At 41.7% G+C, this 20,622-nt stretch overlaps 1 protein-coding gene across 49 annotated transcripts in view; it reads right to left on the reverse strand.

Moving 5' to 3' along the window:
• Positions 1–20,622, reverse strand: part of Fars2 (phenylalanyl-tRNA synthetase 2, mitochondrial) — a 434,171-nt gene that overhangs the window by 329,756 nt on the left and 83,793 nt on the right. For 44 of the 49 annotated variants that reach the window (XM_087590573.1, XM_087590567.1, XM_087590559.1 and 41 more), the window contains 1 exon segment: positions 19,064–19,696. The exons of the other annotated variants lie outside the window; for them this stretch is intronic. In XM_087590573.1, the coding sequence (XP_087446699.1) occupies positions 19,064–19,675 (612 nt within the window). In that variant the 5' untranslated portion in view covers positions 19,676–19,696. 49 annotated transcript variants of the gene reach the window in all.

The following is a 20,622-nucleotide window of genomic DNA, read 5'->3' on the forward strand; positions in this document are numbered from 1 at the left end:
AGGAAGCCCTGTAGTTAAGCTGTGTTCCTAGAAATGGTGAAAGCTCAAGCTCTCTGTCTCTCTATGCTTCCCATCTAGCATGAAGTGAGCATCCTGCTGCACTACTAGCTCCCACCATAATGGACTGTGTCATCATAGCCCACATTCAACTGGGCCAAGTGACTACAGATTAAGTTTTCTTCAAACACTGATATACTTTAGAAATTTGTTATGATAATAAAAAGCTGGCTACTACCTAAATTAATTGTGATAAATGTATCATGCTGATGTATTATTTTTAATAGTGGAAAAGCTGGTATTGAGGATCTCAAAATCTCTCTACCTTGTTAATTACTTGATTAATTTAGAACTACATCAACACACACACACTGAGTTAAGAAGCACATTTCAGAGTTGAAAGTTTAAACTGTTCTATCCAATTAACAAAGTCTACACTTGAACACATTTTACTCCTTAGAATATCTATTCCCACCCCTCAATCTTCACTTCAATAACAAAAACAAACAAACAGAACAAACAAACAAACCTGGTCTTTCCCTCTTCCTGGAGAGCAGAAGCCATCCAATAGGCTTCCAGTGTCTAGTCCTACATCCCCTTCCACAACCCATTCTGTCCCTGATGCAGCTGGGCTTCAGTACTTCACTTGTACTTGACTCTACATTAGGCAACCTTCCTTTAAAGCACACCCCTCTCTGGCAAGCTCTAGAGCAACCCCCTCCCCTGCCTCCTAGATACACTTATCCCATCACCATGTCCTTAAAGTTCTTTCTTGAAGCTCATGGCCTCACTGCTGTGCCCACCATCCATCTTCTGGTGCTTCAATCTCAATGAACACATTTAATTCTTCCCTCTAAACAAATGAAAATTGGCTGTTAGGCCAGATCAAGCCGCCATGTCTCCAGTGAAAGGGCTCACTCCTTTGCTGCCTTCCACAGCTTCCCTTTCCTCTAGCTGCTGGTGTGCACTTGGAATCCATCATCTGCGTACCATGCTCTAGATGGTACCTCTTAACCCTAGCTTTCAACTAGAAAGTTTCAATGCCACAAGTTCTTAGAAACTTTGTCCTAAAAGCATTACCCCCAAAAAGCTGTGCTGTGACCCAAGAATACACCTGCGTACAGGCTATCTTCATGTACAAATTCTCCAACTAAACATAGCCCAGGCTCAATTCTTTTTCCTGTTCCCACCAGAAAACATAATTCTCCCGTAATCCTTAACTCTGAAAACGAACCAAGAAAACAATGCCAGGGCTCTTACTTTCCCTCCCTGCCCCACTGAATGAAATCTCCTACAAGTGCCTTGGAACCTACCACCTTGCCATCTCCTTGGCCAGGCCTGCACTCGACCAGTCACTTGCAACGTAATCATTTCCTAATATGTCTTCTCAGCGCGGATCAACATGGTAGTGCTGTGCTCAGCTTACTACTCCAAAGTGTCAAACTGACTGCATCATTCTCATTCTTCGAAATTCTTAAAGAGCTCTACGTTTTGTTTGTAACCAGAAATTGAGATGTCCAGAAAGTTATACAGGAAGCCCTTCATGAAGCTGCGCATGGCTCCCTCTTTACCCTCATTACCTAGCAACTCTCCATGTGCCAGGCACATATAATACATGCTCTAGAGATGTGTCACAATTATCATATTTTAATGCTGCTAAATATGTTACTCTTAATACCTGAAAAACAAGACTATTCTTTTCTGTGGCCATAATATTTTGTTTACTATTCTTCAAAATACCTTTATTTCTTCCTATAAGAAGTGATTTCTCATTTCTATGAGCTGATCAACTCTGTCACCATGCTAATTGCAGAGTGGACAGCCTATAGCTGTTTATCATTCACAGGGCTTTGAACAAGGAAAAGTGCTTAGTCAAGATCTTAGTTTAGATCAACCCTTCTTAGTATTAGGTCCAAAGAACATCTGCCATCTACATACACACCAAAAAGAAAACGTGTGTAAGTGTGTGTGTGTGTGTGTGTGTGTGTATGTGTGTGTGCGTGTGTGCGTGTGCGTGCGTGCGTGCGTGTATGCGTGTGCGTGCGTGCGTACCTGCGTGTGTGTGTGTGTGTGTGTGTGTGTGTGTGTGTGTGTGTGTGTGTGTGGTTGGATAAATGGATGACCTCTAAGAACCAGGACAGGACAGTCATATAGAGAATAACAGATACAGCTTCATCCATTAATCCTTGGCAGAAAAGGAAATAGGTTAAGAATCCCCTCAAAACAGAATCACATGCACCTCCTGCACCACAGGAGCTCCCAGACCTTCACATCCCATGAATGTAGCAAGCAAATTCAATTATATTATTCAAACCCAACTAAAGCATTTCAGCAAATATTAAGTATTCAAATCACTTTGGAGAAAGGATTGGGATATCTTATATTAAAGATGTAGAAGACTCATCTAAGTGGATTTGAGCTGCTAATTTCCACAGTTTTTAATTTCTTTAAACAACTGGGATCCTGGGATCGTCTGCTTCTCACTGGGGAGGACTTGTGTTTGAAAGGCCAGTTAAACAGTGCTCTGTCCTTCGGTGTCTGTGGGAAGTCCATTCTTGCTTCAGTTAATTGATATCGAACCTGCTTTGTCTTTCCTTGGATTTTCTGTAATGCACCACATGCCAATTAATCAAATTACAGAGATCAGCACAGGGGAGGGAATTCACTGAAACTGTGTACTGCAAAAAAAGAGACTTCCTTCTTTCCCTGCTGCTCTCTTATTTCCTCGCTCTGTAATGAGACTTTGTGGCAGTGGAGTAAGGGGAAGAGATCTGAAATAGGCAGGATATTAAGATACTGCGGCTGAAAAACAGTGACTGCCAGACAGCTGAAGCAAACGCTGCTGGCTTGTCAGGGCGCTGTTCCAGATGAGGTACCTACCTTCCACTGGACACACTCTTCTGGGGTCAGTCTAAGCTTCTTCAGAGACTAGCCTTCATTGAAAATGGCATTAATTTCCAAACCAAAATGATCTCCCCAAATCTCCCACCATGTACAATACATAACTCAATTTGAATAATCAGAGACACCTGGCTAAGTAACCCAAAGATATGTTCCTGACACATCAGCATCAACAAAAATTCTCAGGGAGGCAGGATCACCAAACATTGCCCCATGGCGTTCCCTTGTCTTGGGCTGAAGCTGTCCTCCACGAGTGGTCAGTTAAGCACCACCAGGAGTTCTTGAACCCCAAGACTATCTATTTTAGAATAACAAAAGCATCAGAAATAAGAAGAACCAGATACCTAAGAAATATTGACAATATCCAGGCATCTCTGTGTGTGCTCAGCACAGAAAAAGCAAACGATTATTTTTAAGGTGAGGGCAAGGATAAGGGTAGCGACCATGTGTTAAGTGCCTTCCAACCATCATCAGCTAGCCTTCCAGACACTGTCTCCTCCTCTGGATATATCCTCATCTGAAGGAAACTGAAGTTTCGAGTAGTTAATCAAATGAGCAAAGCTCATCCGTGAGCTGAAGAGCTGGGATCTGACATCATTGGGATCAGCTCAAAAGCTGGTACTTTTTCTAAAATAAAATCACCAACGGGGCTGAGGACAAAGTGTTTGCCTTGCAAGCATGAGACCAAGAGGTCTGCTCCCAGAACCCAAGGAAAATGTCAGGTGTGATGACATAAGCTTGTAATCCCAATATGGGAGGTATGGAGAAAGGACTTGCTGGCTGGTGAGTCTAGCCAAACAGTGATCCTGTCTCAAAAAACAAGGTGAAGCAAACCGATGGTCAGACTCTATTGCTACAGACAACACGTACACAGCTCACTAACGTTGGAAAATTTGATATAGTGTTTAACTAGAGCACTTACCCCTACTGAATAGCATCCATGGTACGAGAAGGTATTCTGCATGTTACCAAAGAAGATCAAATAACCCAGGCTCAGACCTGTGGAGACCATGAAGCTGTGGGGCCCTGGAGCCATGCAGAGCAGGCTTAGAGCAAGAGTGGAGTCTAGGCATGTTCAAACCCTGGAAAGCTAATCCAGAGATGGGCAGAAGTAGGACCACACCTCCTGCCCCCACCAGGCAGGACTGTTCCCCTACATTTGCCAACCTGAGGGGAATCGCATAGCCTAGTAGCTAGGCTGACCTTCCTCTCCCCTTATAAGGTCATGTCCTGCAATTTCTGGAATACCTCCTCATGCACAGGAGTTATCCCTACAACCCTGGCCCCAGCCAAGGATGTACACTGTCCCCCAAAGATCCCTACTCACCTCCAAGGGTTAAATAGCCTTTGTCTCCCACATTGAAGGAAGCCTGTCTCCCAAGAGTGTTCTTGTCACACTCGCTCACTACCTGAGATCACTCAAACCCACAGCCATTCCTGCCCTGCTCCCCTGTTCAGGATCCATCAGCTGTAATCACTGGCCTACCATGCTGCTCTGGGTGGGAACGTGGATCCTGAATGATGTGGATCCTTAGTTCTACAATGAAGACAGGACTATAAGACGCACTAGTGCAATACTGGCACAAAGTTTGTGAGAGTAAACCACCAGTATCTGATACGAATTAAGGCCCACTGAATGCAATAGTACCTATCTGTTATTGAGCTCCAGTGGCCAAGAGCATGAGACTTGATAGGCCAGAGATTCAGAGGAAAACAAAATGTACTGCTAAGGGAATGTAGCAAGAAGATGACTCCTAACAACATTATTCTATAAACATAGGTCAGTGTCTTGCTCAGCCATCCTCAGAGAAACCTCCTTCTATAATAGATGAGAATAATAGAGAGATCCACACTGAGCAAGGTGAAGAAAACCCTTGGAACACTCAGTCCTAAATAGGATGTCTCCAGGAAATCTCTCTCCTCAGGGCTCAGGGACATATACAGAAGAAGTCGTGGAAAGACTGTAAAAGCCAGAGGGATGGAAGACAGCAAGGAAAGAAGTCAATCTAAGCACAGGAAGACTGACACATATATGAAATCACAGAGACTGTGGCAGCTTGCACAGGGCCTGCACAGGTCTGGGTCAGACAGGGTCCTGGCACTGAAAGAGGAAGTGGATCCCTGGCCCCATTCTTTTTTTTTTTTTTTTGGTTCATTTTTTCGGAGCTGGGGACCGAACCCAGGGCCTTGCGCTTCCTAGGTAAGCGCTCTACCACTGAGCTAAATCCCCAGCCTCCCCTGGCCCCATTCTTAAGCCAGAAGTTATTTTTGATAACTACTTGCAAGGGAAAACTTGGTTTTCTACAACACTGTCACTGGGTATACAAGCTACCCGTAAGGGAAGGTCCTGTGCACAGCAGTGTGCAGCCACCACAGAAGTAACTCAATGGCATTTTGGGAGGTTCTTTGTCTCAAACGCTTTGTCATGGTGTTTTGTTTGTTTTGTTTCATTTTAAATCGTATGGGTCGTTTCACACTGGTGGTAGTTTCTGGTTTTGTGCTTTTATGGGATATTTCTGTGAATGAATATGTGTGTCTCTGGAGATTCTTGTGCTTTTTCTTTGGCTCTTTTACTTCTGTTTGCTTTTCCTCAATCTGGTCTGTTTTTATTTTATCTTATTTATATTTTTTGATCCATATTTGGGTGGATTTGGGTGGGTGGGGAAGTGGCAAAGACCTGAGAGAAGTTGGGAGGGGGGAAATATAGTCAGACCAGATTATGTGAAAAAAACTATTTTCAATAAAACAAAAAGTATACAAATAAAACAAAACAGAAAAGGACTAGGTGAAGGGATCCTGAAGAATGACAGCAGAGCTCCTATGGGTTCTGTTGCTCTAGAGAACACCAGTACTAACCATTACTAACACAGACCAATCCCTGGACTTTGGGATACATTTGGAAAGCTGGAATCCCGGCAGTTCTTCTGAGAGAACTAGCAGCAGATCATTGATGATGACCTGTGTTGGCTCCAAGTTCCAAATACCGATGGAGCCGTTCAATAATAAGTCAGCATCAGTACAGATGATACATTGTGGATGAATTTGGGGGAGACTGCTTGATAATCCTGTAGTGTATATGAACATATGACAATATCAACATCTATCTGATTTTAAAATGATATTTTGGACACCAGAGTTTAAATAATCACTTGTAGCACTGCTGCCAAAGCAGACAGATGTATATTCCACACAGAAAAAACCCAATGATGTGAAACAATACATCCCGAAAGGGGAAGAGTCAAGGCAACTGACTCAGTGGGCTTTGACCTTATCTAGAGTCAATGACCTTAAAAAATTGAAAATTTAGAACCATCAGCCAGGAGAATATAAACCCATTTTAGACTAAAATCCACCTTCTCCCTGGGAATCCGTACAGTAAGAATGTTATACTTTATATTTAAGCTTGGCTCACAAATCCTAAACAACACAAACAGCAGATTATTTAAATCCGAACACTTAACAGGGCTCCAAGGATCAATGTGTACTGGTCCTGCTTAACTCTCCATGCAGTGGCGTAAGTGACACCACTGTAGCCAGTCTGACAGGGAAAGCCTCTCACCTTCTACCTACCAACCTCTCAAGCTAAGTATGTGAAATGATGCCAGTCTGCCCCTGCAAACAGCATCCAGGTACAAGCACCACACAGAGGGATGAGGTCTCCAGCAGAGGGTGAAGTCTACTGTGCAAGAGAGAAAGAACATTGTGGACGGACTTCTGCAACGTTCATCTATCCTTTGAGCTAGTAGAAAAGACTTGTACTTACGTGGTTTCAATAAAACCTAAGGAGACCTCCTGGCCTTCTACAGCAGCACAATGTAAACAACAGCCATTTCCTCAAGAACTAGGAGGACTAAGATTAAAGGACACTCAACTGTTTCTTTTGATGCCCAAGAACACAGATGCTCACCATTCAGTACGTCTTCTGGCTTGCTGCCATTCTACTTACTAAGAAGTGGTATTGAGGAAGCCTACACACTAATTCCACCCAGAAACTTTAAATTAATGTTCACAACAAATTTGTTTTGTTTCTCTAGGTGTGACTTTCCCATATCAACCCATTTATCGGATGAATAACAGCCTGTTTCCCAACATGTGTCTAAATGTTATGGAAAGGGAGCACACCCACTTCGCTAGTTACTGCTTTACTGTTCCTCCGTCATCAGTAATCCTTCTTTATCTGCTCTGTGAGAGCCTGGTGGGCCCTTGAAACATTTTCTTTCTGCCAGTTGACACAGAGTGAAGTGGTCAGTAGAAACTGCTAGAGAGTCTTCACAAAGAACAGATCTTTTTCTAAAATTACTATTCCTTATATCCCGACCACAGTTTCTCCTTCCTCCTCTCCTTCTAGTTCCTGCCTCTACCTCCCCTCTGCCAGTCCTACATCCACTCCTCCTCTATTTCTCTTCAGAAAAGGGCAGGCCTCCCATGAATACCAACTAAACATGGCATATCAAGTTTCAGTATATCTTTCTATGAGGCAACCCACTATGAGGAAAAGAGCCCCAAAAGTAGGCAAAAGAGTTAGAGACTGGTCTTTTCCCACTGCTAGTAGTCTCAGAGGAAGACCAAGCTACACAACTCTAACACTTGTGTAGACAGCAGCTCCCTGGTTGTCAGTTCAGTCTCCCTGGGCCGCTATGAGGCCAGCTTAGCTGATTCTGCAGGTTTCTTGTGGAAGTCTCCTGGCACCTTCCTCCAGTCACTCTCTTCGTTTGCATAACAGTTCTTTTTGCAGGCAAAGCTCCCAAGACAGCCATTGCTAAAAGGGATATTTTCATGAAATCCTTAATTGTATCCCTTCCCTGATGAATCTGTTACATGATTTGTGGTGATTTCTTCCTCATGGTTGGGCTCTTCTACCCTTGCTCCTCTGGAAGGAGAGAAATAGCTCTCAGAATGTCTGGCTAGAAAAGCAGACACAGGAGCCACCGTGTATCTAAATGTGGTGGCTATTTTTACAGTTCAATTAAGCAGTGTGGAGTGAAAGAGACACCCAGAAGCTGCAGGTACTAACAGCCTCTCTGTTCAGGATTCTAGTCAGCAGAAGGGTCACAAAGAAGACAGCCTGACACACTCAAGAAACCTAGTAATCTGGATGGACACCAGGGATGAACAGCGATTTTTCCCGACAGTAGGTTGCACAGTGCAACAGGGAGCACCGTATAAAAAAGGCTGCATGAGTCACAGACTGAGGGGCTACAAAGTCTATCTTGCTGCAATCAAAAGTGCATTATCTGAAAAAGCCCTAAGAAAAGAAAAAACTGGTCAAATCAAATATGGCTCTAAATCCCGCTGTCTCTTCCAATAAAGGGGCACTACCCAAATCTCGTGAGCTCTGGCTTCCTGCGACCAGCAATTTCACTTTCAGAGAAAACTCTTAAGTATACATCTGGGTAAACAGATGAAAAATTAAAGGCAAGCTGGTTCTAGTAAGTGTGCCTTTGACAAGAAGCCTGTCTAAAAGATTTTTAAAGAAGAGATTAGAGAAATGTGGTCACTGTGATCTATCAAGGCGAAATTAAAATGCCCTCAATAAAACTCCTCCACATGAGGCTATTAAGGAAACCCAATAACCACACAGTAGAGAATAAATAACCATTATTCACTGAAAGACAGAAAAGTGATTTGGGGCTGAAATCAGAAATAAAGAGTGTACCTTTGTCTCACAGCAAGTCCTGCAGTGGGGAAGCTCAGACAGAGAAGCCCAGTAGGAGGGAGGGTTCTAAGGAGCCATCTGGAATGAAGCAACAGTTACCAAAGCAGGAAAAGGAAACTGTCCAATAATGATTGGCAGCGACTTCCTACAGGAGCCAGAGCGCTGTTTGTATAAAGGATATGCACTCCAGTAGGCTTCAATGAATGGTACTCACTCCACATGAAAGCAGGACAGCCAAGGGGGGTACAGCCAAAGAAAGAAGACCCTCTACCCCGACCTATAGAAATGGTTGATGACCATGATCACCTTTTAAAAGGTGGTGAGTGGTACATGAACTCAACACGGACATATTGGTGAATTGTCACTTTATAAATGTGTTCTGGTTAAAATTTACATCAAGGCTTTCTCACATATCTCTTCTATGCAAGAACTGCTTTGTTTTTACATCAAGATTCATGAGTTATACAATTAGGTTAAAATATTTATTGCTTGCTCATAAATTGTATCTGCATCTATTAAGACCTAAATTTTTATACTTTACAAAAGAAGAAAAATTTCAAACACATTCTAAGGACCATGATAAACAAATCTTTATGAATAAATAAGCAACACTTTATTTGTTAGGTACAGGTATGGATTTAAAATACTATTTCTAACACTTCATAAAAGAAAGTAACCCAACCACCGAGCCAGTATCAAAGACAATTAATTTTATAAAACTTGCTACACTGTTATTCTGGTTTCAGTATCCTGTAAGATCAATAATACCTTGCACTAACCAGAAAGATGAGAAATAAAACACATGCACACATTATTGGATACAGTAATTTTAAATTGTGCACATTAGTTTTTTAAACTACTTTAGTCTCATCAAAAGGGATAACACTTGGAAGTGACGACTGCATGTGTGCATGCATGGACACAGGTATGCCTCTGAGGACGCAGGGGATGCAGACAAACAGGAGATGCAGACAAACAGGAGATGCAGACTGGGCAGCCTGAGGTGACACACAGACTGTAGGATGTCAGTCTCCTCCTCAGCTCCACAGCTGGTCACCACAGACCATCAGTGCAGGCCACCGATAACCCTGGCTAGACAGAGCCCCTTCAAGCACACCCGGAAACAGGACAGGTTTGAGCACTGCTCAATGTATGCATTTTTAATTAGTAATTTTAACCCAACTACATCGACATGGGATTTATATGACAGATTCTCCAGTGGGTCTGTCTAGTATACGAAATGTGCCATTCTCTAAAAAAGAGTTTTAAATCTACAAAATAGTGGTTCCCACGTTAGTTGCTGTTGTTGATTGGGTTTTTTAATCTCTAAATCCTCCTAATATCCTAGGAATCATACTATTCTGCCCAATGTGTAAAGACTATAACACCTACCTATTCCATTCACCCCTCCTCCTAATTGGTTGTCACTGCCCTGATTCTTGCTTTGTGCTTAGTGTCCATGAGCTTTTTTCACACTTTCATCACATAGTTATTTAATTTGAAATTTGTATCTGTATACAATAAGGCAAAGAATATAAAAGTTTGTAACAGCATCAACTACTGGGCATATGATGAACAGCTATAAAACAAATATCAGTTTAGTAAGGCCCCAACTGTTGGAACCCTTCAAGACAGCATCAGTATCAAAGCCCCAGCGCTGTGGAAGCATGAGCCCAGTTTATTTTAAAAAGGTGGCCCGTTTTCTTTATGATTTCCCTCTTGTTGGAAATTTGAGTTTTTAAATATTAATGAAAAAAGGTCAAACAAAACATAAAATTGTTATTTTCAAAGAAAATAACCAAACTGCTCCATGGAGTGGTGGGAACTGTACTAGCTTCCAAAAGGCTAAAGGTCTTCTGATTTCACTCAGCATTGGTAATCACCAAGATTAACTGTACTGTTCTGCTTTTCTATTTACACATTTCCTAATCAAGCTGATCTTTGCTCATTGGTCAATCACATATGATATTCTTCTATTAAGAGTTCTTGATGATGCTAACCTTTGTTTTTTGAAGCATAGTAAACTTGAAAGTAAAATGTATCATGTTTAAAGAAGGAAAGCCCCTGTGCGTGTGCTTACCATGCACACTCACTTTATGAAAGGACACTAATCCTAGAAACTTTGGGAAGCCCTCACACAAAGTCTGATAACACTGGTTCATTCTTCAGATGGAAAACAAGTTTTTTGTTTAGTATTCTCTCATTTTGCTTTGCAACTTCTCAACATACACCTGACTCCTTACAGAGTCTACTGGATACGTATGCTCACGTCTTCAACTTTACACACATGGAGCTGTACTACTGACCCTCTGTAGCTTTCTTTTATGTGCAGCTTCTCCTGTTCGTTATGCTTATAGAGTTGTGTTCATTTCTACAGGTCTAGGGTCCCGCACACAACCAATTTAATTCACTGTTATGATTCTTGGTAGAACCTGGGACTCTTCTAGTTTTCAACTAATTCTAATACTTTTACTTAAAAAATTTAGTATCTACTTCCTGGTGGATGAGACTCTCTCAAGAACATGACCATGAAAGTAGGAGCTCAGGGCAGGATTTTACACTTCCAGACTTACAGATCCATGGCCCACAGTCACGTACACTGTGTGTGTGCACATTTCCATAAAGGAAACATTTCCCATTACTGAAATGTTTTAATATGGTCAACACCAATGTTGTTTTAATAAATACAAGAACCTCACCCAAACAAGCCTTCTCTCTGTCTCTCTTTAATCAAGTGTGTCCTTAAATGGCAACATAGGAGGCTTTGTCACAAGTTTCAATCACACACAACTTTTTGTCACAAGTTGTAATCAACTTTAACACTTTTTTCCTGAAAGAATCTCACAGTTCAGCTATTACACTCTACCCAGGGAGGAATGACTGCCTAACTTTCTTCCACAGTTATTAAAGACTTTCATCTCACAGAGGATTAAAGTCATCCAGGAATGAATTACGCATCCACTGAGAAACTGAGGAATTTTCCCATGGATAGATAACTGTCTCAGAACAATTAAGAGAGAATTATTATCTTCCCGCTTTTGTAACTCCATTCCTATTTGGTAGGTTTATAAATGCAAGTGCAATTATTTCAAAATTCTGTATTTCACTAACTTTCTGCCAGTGTGAAATCATCTTTATAACCATAAACTGTATATCTTAGCATCTAGTGAGGCAAGCCCTTTATACTTAACACTGAAAGTTGAGTTTTATGACCAATCATTCAAGTTTGCCAATACCAGGAGACAACTGTCAGATTGAAATCACCGTTGTGATGACACTGTTTGCTTACTTGTAAAATACAGTCATGTGGTAAATCCATCTTTCCTCCTTTTATCATATCCATAATGAACTCTAATCACCTTATCCATAAGTATCTTAGGTAACTTATGCAGAATTTATATATAGGACTGCACTGTTCTAACTGGTCCTGTGCATGCAATCTTTATGGGGTTACCTTTGCCATTTGGTTACTGCATATGAGAAGAAATGTAATGCTTCTGCATTTTCCATAAACTCAAATTCCAAATAAGTCTGGATAGGCTATTAATTTTTTGATGTTTATAATTTGATCATATGCGAAGATAATAGCTTTAGTTTCTGTTTTCCAGTGTTTCTATCTTCTTTTCTCTAAGATTTCTTTTTTTTATTTTCTTTTATTATATGTTTGGATGGATCTGTGTATGGGTGTGTGCATGCAAGTACAAATGCCAGAGGAAGCGAGAAGCATCGGATCTCCCTGGAGCTAGACTTAGTTATAGGGGGTTGTAAGCAGCCTGACATGGACCATAGGAACTCAACACAGATCCTCTGCAAGAACAGTACCCACTCTTCACCACTGAGCACCTCTCCAGGCGTCAGCCTCTCCTTCTCTCTGTTCTTGGTGGTACTGAGGACTGAGCCAGGCCTTGAGTCCTCCGTTTTAGTAGAAAAAGGGAAATTTTCTACTTCACTAATGAGCAGAATCAGGGAAGCAGGTGACTCGGAATGGTGGATGATTTTGATAGAATCATGGATAATGATTCATCATTAGTCATGATGGATGCTGCAAGTGCCTGACAGATATCATTTGCGAAGTTCAGGAAGTTCCTTTCTATTCTTAGTTTGCTAAACTTTTTACCATGTGTCATTAATGTCATTAAATGTATTTTTAATGCTATCAGATAATTAAATGTCAAATTATTTTCTACATCTTTGAGGTAGTCACATGCTTTGTTCTCTTTTTATGAGTTAATATGACAGAACACAATATCGTCAAACAATAATGGAATAGGATACAATATTTGATTAAATTTGTAAATATTTCATTTAATAAATATTTGCCTGTTCATTAAAACAGAAGGACTTATACCCAAGAAGGTGGAATTTCGAAAGTTTCCTTTTCATTTAACATGAATATATTAACAAGTATAACCTCATAAAAGAAGTCCAATGAATGCCAAGTTTTCTGTTTTATGAAACAAACTACATTAAGTCTTTTACAGTTAGGTATGAACTTATGTGTCAAATCCCATGGAGAAGCTATCAATTCCAGATCTGATGTCTTTCATAGTGTGCCATTCATGCTCTTCTCTTTAATGTGTCCTGCCTTTAGAAAAGAATTGGTGGTTACCTTCCGTGAAAGCAGACGCCTGTTACAGTAACTCTGAGCCAATGGCCTTCACTGCCTGCTCTCAATGTTGGCTGTGTTTTAGTTTTGTAGGAGATGAATCGCAAGAACCTGTAAACACAAAAAGGACGACTCTGCATGCACAGTACCCAACTGTAATTCAAAACCTCACCTCTTACACCGGCCTTAAAAAGCCAAAGCCACTACCACAGTGAACAAAATCCCAAGCCCTGTATTCTCCATACTGGTGTTTCAATATGTATTTCTAAAGACTTTATAAAAAAGTTTATATTCCCATCACATTTTAAAAATAAAAGAAAAAACACCTTATTTTCAAGTGTTTCATTAGTATTCAAATTTCCAACCCCCTTAAACACTGTCTTCCTTTTCCCCTAAAACTGCTTTCTCTTGTTAAGATCAGTTCATTCGAATCAGATGAACCACTTCTGTCCTCATTCCATTTCCTAAAATTTTGCTTTTCTCAAAATTTGATTGAACTAACTCATTCTATTGAATAGTACTTCCTGAACAAAAACAAAGGGATAGCCTTAGATTTCTAATTGATTATAAATGGACCGTGGGTCTACTACACATAGAACCACATTCACAGAAGGCACAGGAAGTATTTAAGAGCATGTGAACCCCTCTACACTGTGTCCAAAACAAAGCAGTCCACTGACAAAATATTGGAAGTCCTGAACTGCTAGAGAATGAGTTTATAGAGGAGTACAGTAGTGCCTGAAAAAGGAGATCTTCCTAAAGAACTGCTCAGAGAGCAAAATTTCGATTATCAAATTTGCAAGTGCCAATTTGACACGGCATACTAATAAGACTGTTAAGACTGAGTGTCAGTGATTACCATCCTAAGGAGGGATCTGGAGGCTTGGGAAGTAGCGAAGACTGTGAAGTGCTTGTCATAGAAGTCTGCAGAACTGATTTCAATCTAGGCCTAGAGCTCACTACGTAAGCCAGGCAGGCTAAACTGTTGGCCACCAGCACTGAGATTTCAAGTGCATTAGTAGAAAGCTAATGTGACTGGTCGCGGAGATTGAACTTCAGCTGTCAGGAGTAGGCTCCTACAGAGGGAAGTTCTTAGGAGAAGCCTGTCACCTAGTAATGGCTGGGTTTTATACTTTTATGGGTTTATTTATTTGTTTGTTTTTAACTTTTTACTGATTCTTTGTGAATTTGACATTATGCACCCCTATCACATTCATCTTGTTCCAACATATCCACCCTCTGCCCTTGCAACCTTCCCTCCAAAAGAAAATTTGATAGAAAAAAAAGTGTTGTGGAAGAAGCTGTAGTCTGTCACTGTGTGTCAAACAGGGTGCCCTTTTGTCCACACAGCTCTATTTGTAAATGTACACTGCAATAAGTAATTGTTCTGTTTCTAGGACACTGGCTTCTGCTACACTGTCAATGCTAGAACCTCACAGGGATTCTTCTCACAAACCCTGTTGTGGTTCTGTGTCGTTAAGATCCTACACCTTTGGATCTACATGACCGGCCCTCTCACCTGCTCCAGCAGTTCATAGATGAGATAGATGCTGCGGTGGACCAGCTCAAAGAACTGGTTCTGGGCTTGGGTGGTGGCTGAATTGGTCAGCCTACCAGCTCTCCTGTGTACACACCACCAGGGTTAGCTCTCCAACAGTGCCCAGAATAGCTCCCCTAATGCTGCAGTCATCAAGGGAGGGGCCAGCTCTCCCACTCCCATGACCATGGGGCCAGTTCACCTTCACCTTCACCACCAGTGATGGCTCTACTGTGCTGCCCAGATGAGGCGCAGGCCCCACTTGTAACTGAGTAATAGAACTGGCAAGAGATGAGGCCAGCTCTCCAGCTCTCATGACCTCCTAGGCCAGCCTCATGCCTGCTGCAGGTGGTGAAGCGAGAAGGGGGAAGAGCTTCTCTCCCTCACTCATGCCACCCCACAGCAGACGCAGCTCATCTGTGCCCCTACTACTGTGCTACCCAGGCAACGTGCTAGGCTGATCTCCTAAATGCTGCAGGTGCTGAGGGGCAGGGCCAGCTCTCCTGTCTACAGCAGGCTGCTAGGGAAAAGGGAAGTAGTTTTGCTGTTCCAGTGGCTCAGGTCTTCTGCAAAGACCCGGGGATACCCAGAATTGTATATCCATCTGCCTTCCAGTATTTTGTTTAGAACACTTTGGCATACTTCTAGCATCTTAAAATGAATACTCAATTCATTAATTTGTATACATCATGTAAATACAAACAACACAGAGAATACTTACATATAAATCAAGCTTGTTGATTAATTTTTTGACTTCTACACCTTTATTCATTTTGTCTAAATAATCCACAGGTCTCGGACATGTCATTTAACGACTTTGACCATGATCATGACTTTGTCAAACTTGACCTTTCAGTCATCAATGTTGCTTTATATATCAAGGTTATTACAGTGGGCAGATGAAAGTTCATAATTCACAAGGCTTCTTAGATTATCTCTTTGGGGCTTTATCCACATTTATCTTTTTTTTTCTTTAAACTCTGCTTCTAATATTAATATAGATGGAGCTGACACCTACCTTCTGAAGCATTTGCTGAACAATTCTTCCTGTCCTTCGCCCCACCCTTTGCCATGCTGTGGCTTCAGGTCCTCTGAATATTCAAACTGACCAAGCATTTCTGTACCTCCTGTGCTTAGCCAATGCCAGTGTGTGAGTGTTCATACGTGACAACTGATGGTAATTGCATAATCGGGCTTTCTTCCTTTTAATTTTGATGTCTGTTGGACTTAGATCTTTTTATATATTACTCCTTTTTCTGTATTATTGATTTCTTCGTCCCCTCATTCTGAAGGCATAGATTAAATCCCCAAGGATGCTTTGACACAGAGTGAGCTGCGCAGTGTTTCTGCTTTCTCTGAATCAGTAGACTTCCCGACTAATTACTCCCTTGCAATGGTTGCAATGCTACTTTCATTTACTCTTTTTCAAAGAACAAAGGGGCTTTATTTCAACAACTGTTCAATTAAGAAAATGTAATCATTCATTCATTTCTGTTATTATCAATATTTCTCTCTGTGTGTTTTCTGCCTCACTATGTAGCCTAGGCTAGCCTCAAACCTGAACTCCTGTGCCTCAGCCTCCCAAGTGCTGGGATTGCCGGAACATGCATCAGACTCAGCATCAGTGTTTCCGTTACTCTATGATTCTAATAAACGGTCTTGAACATGTAAAAATAAATACAAAGACTTTTAAATAGCAAAAAATAAAACAGTATATTGTTTTAAATCCATATGTACACATACCTAAAAGAAAAATTTTAGGTCTTATTTGTGGAGCAATAAACTAAAACAATTAATAACACTTTCTTTGTGGTTAAGAGTAGAGAAGATTTAGAATCAAAACTCAATAGTAGACAGGATTTCAGAAGAGACCCTTCTGCAGTGCTCACAATTGCTGTGTCAAATTTACCTGACAAGCACAGACATCAGCAGAACAGAGTAGGTGAAGCACTGGGCTCAGGAGACCTGTCCTCCAGCTAAGTCCTACACTGATTGGCCTGCAATCCTGAGCAAGTAGCTAGGCCTTTCCAGATCTCAAAGTCTCCGTGCTGAAGTGGGATAACCTAACTTATAAGGTTGAATTAAGAAGAATAAATGAAGCATTGAAATGGAAGCACGTTGCAACATGAAAAGAAGACACTTTCATATATCTGTAGGTACACAATTTATTAAATAATGAATCTGAAAGCAGTCACAGCATCAGACTAGGTGAGTACACTGGCTGTTTTTGTGTGTCAATTTGACACAAGCTAGAGTTATCACAGAGAAAAGGAGCCGCAGTTGAGGAAATGCCTCCATGAGATCCAGCTGTAAGGCATTTTATCAATTAGTGGTCAAGGGGGGAGGGCCCAAGCCCATTGTGGGTGGTGCCATCCCTGGGCTGGTAGTCTTGGGTTCTATAAGAAAGCAAGCTGAGCAAGCCAGGGGAAGCAATCCAGTAAGTAACATCCCTCCATGACCTCTGCATCAGCTCCTGCTTCCTGACCTGCTGAAGTTCCAGTCCCGACTTCCTTTGGCAATGTGGAAAGTGTAAGCTGAATAAACCCTTTCCTCCCCAACTTGCTTCTTGTTTGTGATGTTTATACAGGAACAGAAACCCTGACTAAGACAATGAGCTACACATGGTGCCTGGAAAGCTGAAGTGAATTACAACAAATATGCACCAAGGCAGGATTACTTCCATGTGTACTTTTTATTGCTAACTTCCTATTGTAGCCTCAATTTCTCTCATTAAAATGTCACTGTTGGGGTTGGGGATTTAGTTCAGTGATAGAACGCTTGCCTAGCAAGGCCCTGGATTCAGTCCCCAGCTCCAAAAAAATAAAATAAAATAAAATAAAATAAAATGTCACTGTGAGTTACTCAGCCACCGCTGCCTCTTCTCTACCATGACATTGACATGCAGTCTCACATATTAACATGTTCTTCATTGCTTTAAGACACTGTTAACATCGCTGTTACCACTGCTCCTCTCACAGGTGAACCGGAAGTGGTGTTCTATTACTTTGTCATATTCTAGACTCTGACTTGTCTCTTTAAGTTCCTCATAGTTCCCCACTTCTATATCCTTTCTAACAGTTATCACGTCTACCTTAGAACATAACGAGCTTCCCAAGGACTAGAAATGGCCAACCGTACTCCCCAGATGCAGCTCTGAACCAATTTTGAGAAAGGCTTACCTATGTAACAATGTCGCAGATGTAAAGAGTAACATTATTCTGAAGCAGATAGGAAGAAAAGGAGAGGATAGCACCCTTCAGTCGTTTCCTGCTAAATAACTTATTTACTAGAACAAAAACTGTTTGTCTTAGTCTAAGGAACCTATGCATTTATTTTCACATTAATAGCCCATTATGCTGTGTTTGCAAGATGGGGTTTTGTAACCATAGTAACTCTCCTTTCCTTTGAACAATGTTTGGAAGGAGTCGCTACAGACATACGAGATACTTGAACTTACTAAAATTCTTGTTTCTTACAAGAAAAGATGCAACAGTCTCTAACATATCAGAAAGAAGGAAAAGTATTGCTACAATTTTAATTATTCTTTTCTTTTTTTTTTTTTTTTTTTTTATTCTAAGACAGGGTCTCACTACGTAGCCCAGGGTAGCGCTGACCTTGCAGCCTCATTCCTGCCTCTGCCTCGGAAGTGATGAGTTACAGGCTGGAGCTGCCATACTCGTTATGATTATTTTTTAGTAAGTGGACTCAAGCTTTGTGGGGCTTTCAAACTTTGCAGTGAAAAGTAAATATTAGCCAGTATACTAGGATAGCATGGCATAGATGTATGAAGTTGAAAACTTCTGAGGATGGCCTAAACATCAAACTTCCACCCAAAAGGTCAATATGCATCCAAACCCAATTAACACTAACAAGTAAGACCCCTCCCTCCTCAATGCCAGGCAAGAGGAGCTCAGGACAAGAACGCAGCTGATGGTCCAACCCAATGCACTGCTTGTCACCCTCAGCCCTGCTCTCCAGCTGCGGGCGGCCAGCACTATGTTCCACTAATACAAACAGAATACCCAGAGTGCAGGTGTCAGACCACTGCCTTCGCTCAGCCTGGATTAAGGCTGAATTAGAACTACTATCCATCTATGAGACGTAAACCAGTATAAAGCAGGTTAGTACAGAGAAAAGGGGACAAGAAAAGACAAGTAAAAAAGAAAACCTTGTTTTAAAGTCCACCATTTGCACAAATCCCTCACATACACTGTGGCCTGGGAGGTCAAGGTTCACATAGACATGAAAAACAGAGCAGTCACTAAGGCAAATGAAGACCAAGGTCACTCTCCTTGTTTCGCTCAGAATCAGTCTTATTACAGCAACACAAATGCCCTTCATCAATGAGACTCATCTAAAGACTCACCTCATGCTTGGAGAAGAGTCGGACGCCCTCCAGCTGGTGGAAAACTGGGTAGTGCTGGGAATCAATCTGGTCACGCCGATACACATCACCTACCACGAGGAAGGCATTGAGCCCCGCATGCAGCAAGTCCCACTGATGTGCTGATGTGTGTGCTCTCAGCATGTGTCCCCGATTCAAGTAATAGTTGTCCCCCTTCTTCCTGCTGGGGTGGTCAGCTGGGATTAGCAGGCTATCGAAGTTCTGCCAGGTGGTGACCACTGGGGAAAGCTGGTCATAGACGGAGAACAGAGGTGTCCTGGATCGCCCCATGTACTGCTGGTAGAAGTGCTCCTTCACCCGCTCCTTAGTCAGCCACAGAGGGTGGAACTTCTGGTTGTGCAGGTTCCTGCCCACCTTGGAAAGGACTTTCTGGGTGAGGTTAGTGTGGTCATCTTGAGGGTAGGATTTACCAAGCAGCTCCAGCACACGGCCTGGAGCACCTTGGACAGCAAACTGCGATGCAGCTGGCCTTGAGCCCCAAGCCCGATGTTGATGACATCTGCAGACATGACTGACTTTCCTCACCAGGTAGAGGTGCTCATGGGCAGCTCTGATGAAGGCCAAACAGACCATTATAGAAGCTTCTCACAAACTCTGGAAAGAGCACACAAGGAAAACACCAGTCAAGTTTCATCCTGTAGACAAGTGTGTCCTTCAGTTCTCTGAACAGGCTCATGATGTCCCTAGTGGCATATTTACTTCTCTGTCACCACCTGCATACCACAGGAAGACCAACGGAGAAAATCTATTGTCAAGGCTGCTGTAACTTGAATGTCCTCTCCAGACTTTATCTAAATTTCACTGTCGTCTAACAGTACTAAAAGGTGCAAAGCATCAGGGACTCTGCATGTAGAATACAAGACTGAGCTGATAAGAGTGGAGTGGGCTCCTGTACAAGGATAAGCACAAACTTTGTGCTCTTGCTTTTACCACAAGATGATCCATGAGATGGTCTGGCCTCGCACTGGTGCCTTAAGTTTTGACCTCCAAAATCCAAAGTTGTGAGAAAGGAGCTTCTTTTTATTGTAAATTACTCAGTCTGTGGAATTAGGTTAAAGAAACAATAAACTACAACTCAGGCATGTAGGACACACCTTTAAGCCCTGGACTCAGGAGCTAAAGCAGGTGGATCTCTGTGAGTTTGAGGCCAGCATGGCTTGGCACAGCAAGCTCCAGGTGGGTCAAGGCTATACAGTAAGACCCTGCCTCAAATTGTAATTCACTAATTAATTAATTACTTAAAGAATTAAATAATCTTAATTAATTAAAATAAACCACAACTAAGACAGTCTTAGTGCTTACTACTCTAAATCAGAATAGTAAAGGTGTTTATCTCTGATCTCTAGGTATTCTTCTCCTGTAATTTAAATTCTTTCCTCTGTAGGAAAAAAAAAAAAGTATCATCATGCTGCCCTGTCAATTTCCTCGGGAAGGAGAACACACTGAATGTGCCAACTTCCTTTATTTTCACTGCATTCTAACACCAAAATAATCTCTGAAGGATCACCTAAAAGTTATCC

This window comes from Rattus norvegicus, chromosome 17 (genome assembly GCF_021556685.1).
Source record: "Rattus norvegicus strain SHRSP/BbbUtx chromosome 17, alternate assembly SHRSP_T2T, whole genome shotgun sequence".
Taxonomy (NCBI): domain Eukaryota; kingdom Metazoa; phylum Chordata; class Mammalia; order Rodentia; family Muridae; genus Rattus; species Rattus norvegicus.